This window comes from Procambarus clarkii, chromosome 36 (assembly GCF_040958095.1).
Source record: "Procambarus clarkii isolate CNS0578487 chromosome 36, FALCON_Pclarkii_2.0, whole genome shotgun sequence".
Lineage (NCBI taxonomy): Eukaryota > Metazoa > Arthropoda > Malacostraca > Decapoda > Cambaridae > Procambarus > Procambarus clarkii.
The window spans coordinates 39,962,228-39,971,751 of NC_091185.1; the positions used below are offsets into that span (position 1 = coordinate 39,962,228).

General features: G+C 48.4%; 1 protein-coding gene across 1 annotated transcript; it reads left to right on the top strand.

Moving 5' to 3' along the window:
- The first annotated feature begins 2,863 nt into the window (after window positions 1-2,863).
- LOC138371779 (uncharacterized) lies at window positions 2,864-6,617 on the top strand. Its single transcript, XM_069336802.1, has 2 exons — window positions 2,864-2,924; window positions 5,293-6,617. Exons 1-2 carry the CDS (start codon window positions 2,864-2,866, stop codon window positions 6,615-6,617), a joined length of 1,386 nt encoding a protein of 461 aa, XP_069192903.1.
- The last annotated feature ends 2,907 nt before the right edge of the window (window positions 6,618-9,524 follow it).

The following is a 9,524-nucleotide window of genomic DNA, read 5'->3' on the forward strand; positions in this document are numbered from 1 at the left end:
CCTCGTTGGACGTAGAATCGCTGTTTACCAACGTACCTGTGGACGAGACAATCGGAATGATAGCCGACAGAGTGTATCGTGATCCAGCCTGTACTCCTCTTGACATGCCAGAAAATATTCTGAGGAAACTACTCCAAGCTTGTACTAAAGAGGCACCCTTCTTGAGCCCGGATGGGCACATGTATAAGCAAGTAGATGGGGTCGCCATGGGTTCTCCCCTAGGTGTCCTGTTTGCAAACTTCTACATGGGTACCATCGAGCCAAAAGTCTTAGTCGACATGAACTTGAAACCGGCCATATACTGCAGGTATGTTGACGACATTTTTACACAGGTACCTGATGTTAGACATCTGCAGGAGCTGAAGGAGGCATTTGAGCAGAGTTCCGTGCTGCGTTTCACTTACGAGATGGAAAAGGATGGGAAGCTGCCCTTTCTAGATGTAACAGTCATGGAAAAGGGCGGAGGTTTCCACACTGCAGTCTACACTAAGGAAACAAACATAGGAATGTGCCTAAATGCCAACAGCGACTGCCCTGACAGGTACAAGAGGAGTGTTGTTAACGCATATGTCGACCGTGCTCTCAGCCACAGCTCAGAATGGAAGCAAGTCGACGAAGAACTCTGTAGGGTAAGGCAGGTCCTAGTCAATAACGGCTTCTCCAATGGTTTCATCGAAGACATCATAAGAAGGAAAGTGAAAAGCCATGCAACCTCTGAAGAGACAACTAACACAACACCTATACCCCCTATTAGACTATTTTACAGGAACTTCTTTTCCACAGCTCATAAAACGGAGGAAAGGGTCCTGAAAGATATTGTTAATAGAAACGTTATCCCTACAGACAAAAATCAGAGGATACAACTGACGATTTACTATAAAACCAGAAAAACGGCCAGCCTACTCATGAGAAACTCTCCAGACACAAAACAGAACGCTTTAAAAGAGACTAACGTCGTCTATGCCTTCAAATGCCCACTTGGGGACTGTAAGCTCCAAAAAACCCAGTATATAGGCAAGACAACAACATCTCTTTCTAGGCGTTTAACGATGCATAAGCAACAGGGCTCCATTAAGGAACATATAATCTCTTCCCACAACCAAACCATCGCCAGAGAAATCCTAGTAAACAACACAGAAATCATCGATAGATACAGCGATAGCAGGCGGCTTGACGTTTGCGAGGCACTATACATCAAGAAGTCAACACCAGCAATCAACAGCCAATTATTGCACAACTATATTCTACCCACCTCAAGACTCCGCTCCAATATAGAAGCATCAAGAAATATGGACGAATAGGCTTTCTACAAACACTTCTATTTAATACCCATTGTTTGTGTTCTGTCTTGTGTTGATACTTTTATACCCTATTAATATCCCCTCTTGTTCTGTCTTGTGTTAATGCCACATCACCCCTCCCACCTCACTCAAATGTAGATATAAAATCGGAGATACGTAAGTTCTAATCAGTTGTGTATTTGTGAACTAAAGTCTTTGAAAATGTAATAAGTTTTACGAAACGCGCCCGTGTCGCGTCAGACTAGAAATAAAAATGAATTTTGGAGAATTGATTTTTGATTTACCTCCAACAGTGAAGCGTAATGTACGAAAGATTGAGAAAATTCGTGTTAGAATTATTAATCTTACTTTTTCGGTCATATTTAATAATATATGTCTACAGGAAAGACTGCTACCAAAATATACTAATATATATATATATATATATATATATATATATATATATATATATATATATATATATATATATTATATATATATATATATATATATATATATATATATATATATATATATATATATATATGTGTGTGTGTGGTGTGTGTGTGTGTGTGTGTGTGTGTGTGTGTGTGTGTGTGTGTGTGTGTGTGTGTGTGTGTGTGTCGTACCTAGTAGCCAGAACGCACTTCTCAGCCTACTATGCAAGGCCTGATTTGAATAATAAGCCAAGTTTTCCTGAATTAATATATTTTCTCTAATTTTTTTCTTATGAAATGATAAAGCTACCCATTTCATTATGTATGAGGACAATTTTTTTTTTATTGGAGTTAAAATTAACGTAGATATATGACCGAACCTAACCAACCCTACCTAACCTAACCTAACCTAACCTAGCATAACCCAACCCAGTCTAACATAACTAAGTCAATAAATTATGTTCTTAATATAATATAATAATAATAATTCAAATAAATCAATTGGAAATAATTTGTTAAAAAAAAGAAAATCACTCGGCCTATTAGGCAAATCGGGCCTTGCATAGTAGGCCGAGAAGTGCGTTCTGGCTGCTAGGTACGACATATATATATATATATATATATATATATATATATATATATATATATATATATATATATGCGAACAAGCCTGAATGGTCCCCAGGACTATATGCGAATGAAAACTCACACCCCAGAAGTGACTCGAACCCATACGTGATGGTCAAGCGGATTAAGGCGCCCTGAAGTTACCAGTTGCGTTGCTTCTGGGAGTATGGGTTCGAGTCACTTCTGGGGTGTGAGTTTTCATTCATATATATATATATATATATATATATATATATATATATATATATATATATATATATATATATATATATATATATATATATATATATATATATATATATAACCCCAGAAGCGACTCGAACCCATACTGCCAGGAGCACGACACATCTGGCATACAGGACACCTTCACCACTCGATCATCACGACCGTTCAAAAGATGATGGTAGCCGATGCTATTTACCCAACCATTTCTACGGCGCTCTGATGGTAATCTTTGGCATAGTATTTTATCAAATCACCTCATTTTGTGGGGCACACGTGAGGAACACAAATGCAAACATGCCTGAATGGTCCCAGGCATACGTGCAACCGAAAATTCAGATGCATAGTACTCCTGACAGTATGGGTTCGAGTCACTTCTGGGGTGTGAGGTTTCAGCCCGTAGCAGCTGTCTAACTTCCAGGTACCTATTTACTGCTAGGTGAGCAAGGCTATCAGGGTGAAAGAAACGCTGCCCATTTGTTTCCGCCTCCGCCGGGGATCGAACCCTCAAGACTACAAATCCCGAGCGCTGTCCACTCAGACGTCAGAACTATGAACAGTTTCAACATTCTGAACATAATATATACACATAATTACTCGGAAATATATAAACAATAAATTATTTCTCAAATAAACAGAATAAAAAAGGAAGTAGGAAAAAAGCCTTGGCGAAGAAATGGAAAACTTTGTTCATTGGATGTGCTAATGGCGAGAAGATTGAGAGAAAGGAGGCGGCCGAAGACAGTATGAGAGAGAGAGAGAGAGAGAGAGAGAGAGAGAGAGAGAGAGAGAGAGAGAGAGAGAGAGAGAGAGAGAGAGAGAGAGAGAGAGAGAGAGAGAGAGAGAGAGAGGGAGAGAGAGAGAGAGAGAGAGAGAGAGAGAGAGAGAGAGAGGAGAGAGAGAGAGAGAGAGAGAGAGAGAGAGAGAGAGAGAGAGAGAGAGAGAGAGAGAGAGAGAGAGAGGGAGAGAGAGAGAGAGAGAGAGAGAGAGAGAGAGAGAGAGAGAGAGAGAGAGAGAGAGAGAGAGAGAGAGAGAGAGAGAGAGAGGGAGAGAGAGAGAGAGAGGGAGAGAGAGAGAGAGAGAGAGAGAGAGAGAGAGAGAGAGAGAGAGAGAGAGAGAGAGAGAGAGAGAGAGAGAGAGAGAGAGGAGAGAGAGAGAGAGAGGGAGACAGAGAAAAAGAGGAGAGAGAGAGAGAGAGAGAGAGAGAGAGAGAGAGAGAGAGAGAGAGAGAGAGAGAGAGAGAGAGAGAGGAGAGAGAGAGAGAGAGAGAGAGAGAGAGAGAGAGAGGGAGAGAGAGAGAGAGAGAGAGAGAGAGAGAGAGAGAGAGAGAGAGAGAGAGAGAGAGAGAGAGAGAGAGAGAGAGAGAGAGAGAGAGAGAGATTGAGAGAGAGAGAGAGAGAGAGAGAGAGAGAGAGAGAGAGAGAGAGAGAGAGAGAGAGAGAGAGAGAGAGAGAGAGAGAGAGAGAGAGAGAGAGAGAGAGAGATTGAGAGAGAGAGAGAGAGAGAGAGAGAGAGAGAGAGAGAGAGAGAGAGAGAGAGAGAGAGAGAGAGAGAGAGAGAGAGAGAGAGAGAGAGAGAGAGAGAGAGAGAGGAGAGAGAGAGAGAGAGAGAGAGAGAGAGAGAGAGAGAGAGAGAGAGAGAGAGAGAGAGAGAGAGAGAGAGAGAGAGAGAGAGAGGAGAGAGAGAGAGAGAGAGAGAGAGAGAGAGAGAGAGGAGAGAGAGAGAGAGAGAGAGAGAGAGAGGAGAGAGAGAGAGAGAGGGAGAGAGAGAGAGAGAGAGAGAGAGAGAGAGAGAGAGAGAGAGAGAGAGAGAGAGAGAGAGAGAGAGAGAGAGAGAGAGAGAGAGAGAGAGAGAGAGAGAGAGAGAGAGAGAGAGAGAGAGAGAGAGAGAGAGGAGAGAGAGAGAGAGAGAGAGAGAGAGAGAGAGAGAGAGAGAGAGAGAGAGAGAGAGAGAGAGAGAGAGAGAGAGAGAGAGAGAGAGAGAGAGAGAGAGAGAGAGAGAGAGAGAGAGAGAGAGAGAGAGAGAGAGAGAGAGAGAGAGAGAGAGGAGAGAGAGAGAGAGAGAGAGAGAGAGAGAGAGAGAGAGAGAGAGGGAGAGAGAGAGAGAGAGGAGAGAGAGAGAGAGAGAGAGAGAGAGAGAGAGAGAGAGAGAGAGAGAGAGAGAGAGAGAGAGAGAGAGAGAGAGAGAGAGAGAGAGAGAGAGAGAGAGAGAGAGAGGAGAGAGAGAGAGAGAGAGAGAGAGAGAGAGAGAGAGAGAGAGAGAGAGAGAGAGAGAGAGAGAGAGAGAGAGAGAGAGAGAGAGAGAGAGAGAGATTGAGAGAGAGAGAGAGAGAGAGAGAGAGAGAGAGAGAGAGAGAGAGAGAGAGAGAGAGAGAGAGAGAGAGAGAGAGAGAGAGAGAGAGAGAGAGAGAGATTGAGAGAGAGAGAGAGAGAGAGAGAGAGAGAGAGAGAGAGAGAGAGAGAGAGAGAGAGAGAGAGAGAGAGAGAGAGAGAGAGAGAGAGAGAGAGAGAGAGAGAGAGAGAGAGAGAGAGAGAGAGTAGGTGATAAAGATGGTGATAGTGAAGGGAAGGGATTGGGGAATCCTTTTTCGACCCAGAACAGGATTACCTACTCCCTCAACGGCTGGATAACACTTCACTTTATCCTAAATAGAACATGTAATATGTCACATATTTCCTCAACATAACCGGGAAACCTTTTCTACGTCCCTTGTCTTCTTTCTTTAGTCACTCTAACTTTCGTCACTCTAACTTTCGTCACTCTAACCTCCGTCACTCTAACCTTCGTCACTCTAACCTCCGTCACTCTAACCTTCGTCACTCTAACCTTCGTCACTCTAACCTTCGTCACTCTAACCTCCGTCACTCTAACCTTCGTCACTCTAACCTCCGTCACTCTAACCTTCGTTACTCTAACCTCCGTCACTCTAACCTTCGTCACTCTAACCTTCGTCACTCTAACCTTCGTCACTCTAACCTCCGTCACTCTAGCCTTCGTCACTCTAACCTTCGTCACTCTAACCTTCGTCACTCTAACCTCCGTCACTCTAACCTTCATCACTCTAACCTTCGTCACTCTAACCTTCGTCACTCTAACCTCCGTCACTCTAACCTTCGTCACTCTAACCTTCGTCACTCTAACCTTCGTCACTCTAACCTTCGTCACTCTAACCTTCGTCACTCTAACCTTCGTCACTCTAACCTTCGTCACTCTAACCTTCGTCACTCTTACCTTCGTCACTCTAACCTTCGTCACTCTAACCTGCGTCACTCTAACCTCCGTCACTCTAACCTGCGTCACTCTAACCTTCGTCACTCTAACCTTCGTCACTCTAACCTTCGTCACTCTAACCTTCGTCACTCTAACCTGCGTCACTCTAACCTCCGTCACTCTAACCTGCGTCACTCTAACCTTCGTCACTCTAACCTTCGTCACTCTAACCTGCGTCACTCTAACCTCCGTCACTCTAACCTGCGTCACTCTAACCTTCGTCACTCTAACCTTCGTCACTCTAACCTTCGTCACTCTAACCTGCGTCACTCTAACCTCCGTCACTCTAACCTGCGTCACTCTAACCTTCGTCACTCTAACCTTCGTCACTCTAACCTGCGTCACTCTAACCTCCGTCACTCTAACCTTCGTCACTCTAACCTTCGTCACTCTAACCTTCGTCACTCTAACCTTCATCACTCTAACCTTCGTCACTCTAACCTCCGTCACTCTAACCTTCGTCACTCTAACCTTCGTCACTCTAACCTTCGTCACTCTAACCTGCGTCACTCTAACCTCCGTCACTCTAACCTGCGTCACTCTAACCTCCGTCACTCTCACCATCATGGGAAGGTTAATCACTACACTTCCTCTAGACGTATCAATACCCCATAAAACGACCGTAATGGAGAGTCACCAAGTTCCAGACGAATGTTATAGACAACCCTATCAGGGTACGCACAACCCTATCAGGGTACGCACAACCCCATCAGGGTACGCACAACCCTATCAGGGTACGGACATCCTCACCCGAAAGCCCACCACAGGTACAGCCAGGTGACGTAAAGGCTGATGGTTACGGCTATGAAAATTGTCACTTGCGCCGCCGGCGGCTCGTTACAGCCCACCATGACAAAAGTGACGTCACCTTCTGGGGGTGTAAGTCCCCCTCACGCCAGTCACCTCGTCAGTGTCCCTCAGGTGCTCGGGGACTACGCATGACGGCCTCAACGCCACACTTGCCTCCCGAAGCTTCCCATACACGTTGTAATGTATAGTCTAGATATTCCTCTTACATGAATATTTTTTTCCTTCAAGCTCAAATATCACACTGCAAATATCAGTCCATCGGTCCCTCGGCCCGGTACAGGCACAGTACCTCTGCCTGGAACAGCCACAGTCCCTCTACCCGGTACAGCCACAGTCCCTCTGCCCGGTACAGCTACAGTCCCTCTGCCCGGTACAGCTACAGTCCCTCTACCCGGTACAGCCACAGTCCCTCTACCCGGTACAGCCACAGTCCCTCTACCCGGTACAGCCACAGTCCCTCTACCCGGTAGAGCCACAGTCCCTCTACCCGGTACAGCCACAGTCCCTCTGCCCGGTACAGCCACAGTCCCTCTACCCGGTACAGCCACAGTCCCTCTACCCGGTACAGCCACAGTCCCTCTACCCGGTACAGCCACAGTCCCTCTGCCCGGTACAGCCACAGTCCCTCTACCCGGTACAGCCACAGTCCCTCTGCCCGGTACCGGCACAGTCCCTCTGCCCGGTACCGGCACAGTCCCTCTACCCGGTACAGGCACAGTCCCTCTACCCGGTACAGCCACAGTCCCTCTACCCGGTACAGGCACAGTCCCTCTACCCGGTACAGCCACAGTCCCTCTACCCGGTACAGCCACAGTCCCTCTACCCGGTACAGGCACAGTCCATCGGCCCGGTACAGCCACAGTCCCTCTGCCCGGTACAGGCACAGTCCCTCTGCCCGGTACAGGCACAGTCCCTCTGCCCGGTACAGCCACAGTCCCTCTGCCCGGTACAGGCACAGTCCCTCTGCCCGGTACTGCCACAGTCCCTCTGCCCGGTACAGCCACAGTCCCTCTGCCCGGTACAGGCACAGTCCCTCTGCCCGGTACAGGCACAGTCCCTCTGCCCGGTACAGCCACAGTCCCTCTGCCCGGTACAGGCACAGTCCCTCTGCCCGGTACAGCCACAGTCCCTCTGCCCGGTACAGGCACAGTACCTCTGCCCGGTACAGGCACAGTCCCTCTGCCCGGTACAGCCACAGTCCATCTGCCCGGTACAGCCACAGTCCCTCTACCCGGTACAGCCACAGTCCATCTGCCCGGTACAGGCACAGTCCATCTGCCCGGTACAGGCATAGTCGCTCTGCCCGGTACAGGCACAGTCCCTCTGCCCGGTACAGCCACAGTCCATCTGCCCGGTACAGGCACAGTCCCTCTGCCCGGTACAGCCACAGTCCATCTGCCCGGTACAGGCACAGTCCATCTGCCCGGTACAGGCATAGTCGCTCTGCCCGGTACAGCCACAGTCCCTCTGCCCGGTACAGCCACAGTCCCTCTGCCCGGTACAGGCACAGTACCTCTGCCCGGTACAGGCACAGTCCCTCTGCCCGGTACAGCCACAGTCCATCTGCCCGGTACAGCCACAGTCCCTCTACCCGGTACAGCCACAGTCCATCTGCCCGGTACAGGCACAGTCCATCTGCCCGGTACAGGCATAGTCGCTCTGCCCGGTACAGGCACAGTCCCTCTGCCCGGTACAGCCACAGTCCATCTGCCCGGTACAGGCACAGTCCCTCTGCCCGGTACAGCCACAGTCCATCTGCCCGGTACAGGCACAGTCCATCTGCCCGGTACAGGCATAGTCGCTCTGCCCGGTACAGCCACAGTCCCTCTGCCCGGTACAGCCACAGTCCATCTGCCCGGTACAGGCACAGTCCATCTGCCCGGTACAGGCATAGTCGCTCTGCCCGGTACAGGCACAGTCCCTCTGCCCGGTACAGCCACAGTCCATCTGCCCGGTACAGGCACAGTCCCTCTGCCCGGTACAGGCACAGTCCCTCTGCCCGGTACAGCCACAGTCCATCTGCCCGGTACAGGCACAGTCCCTCTGCCCGGTACAGCCACAGTACATCTGCCCGGTACAGGCATAGTCGCTCTGCCCGGTACAGGCACAGTCCATCTGCCCGGTACAGGCATAGTCGCTCTGCCCGGTACAGGCATAGTCGCTCTGCCCGGTACATTTTACCGGACCTGTCCCCCTGAAGACAACATCAAAAGGATAACATCAGCGGCGTATGCAAGGCTGGCCAACATAAGAACTGCCTTCTGAGACTTGTGTAAGGAAATATTCAGAACCTTATATACCACATATGTCAGACCCATACTGGAATATGCAGCTCCAGCATGGAGTCCACGTCTATTCAAACACAAAACGTATTGGAATTCCACCTGGCTAGTCTCCGAGCTGAGAGGTATGAGCTAAGAGGATAGATTACTTGAACTAAACATCACGACACTCGAAGACAGAAGAGGTCGGGGAGACATGATCACTACCTATAAAATTCTCAGAGGAATTGACAGGGTAGATAAGGATAAACTGTTTAACACGGGGGTAACACGAACAAGGGGACACAGGTGGAGACTGAGTACTCAAATGAGCCACAGGGACGTTAGAAAGCACTTGTTTAGTGTCAGCGTAGTTAACGGATGGAATGCATTAGGCAGTGATGTGGTGGAGGCTGACTCCATACACAGTTTATAATGTAGAAATGATAGAGCCCAGTAGGCTCAGAAATCTGTACACCAGTTGATTGACTGCTGAGAGGCGGGACCAAAGAGCCAGAGCTTAACCCACGCAAACACAACTAGGTGAGTACATACACGCAGAATACAACAAATACAACAACATTCTCACTCCCACATTCCGCCAGCATAAACCAACA

Excerpts from the sequence above, each read along its gene's own strand:
- LOC138371779 (XM_069336802.1), top strand. The coding sequence starts at position 2,864 with ATGCCTGAATGGTCCCAGGCATACGTGCAACCGAAAATTCAGATGCAT. Across the intron at positions 2,925-5,292 it reads GATGCATAGTACTCCTGACA|TCACTCTAACTTTCGTCACT; the intron begins GTATGGGTTCGA and ends TTCTTTCTTTAG.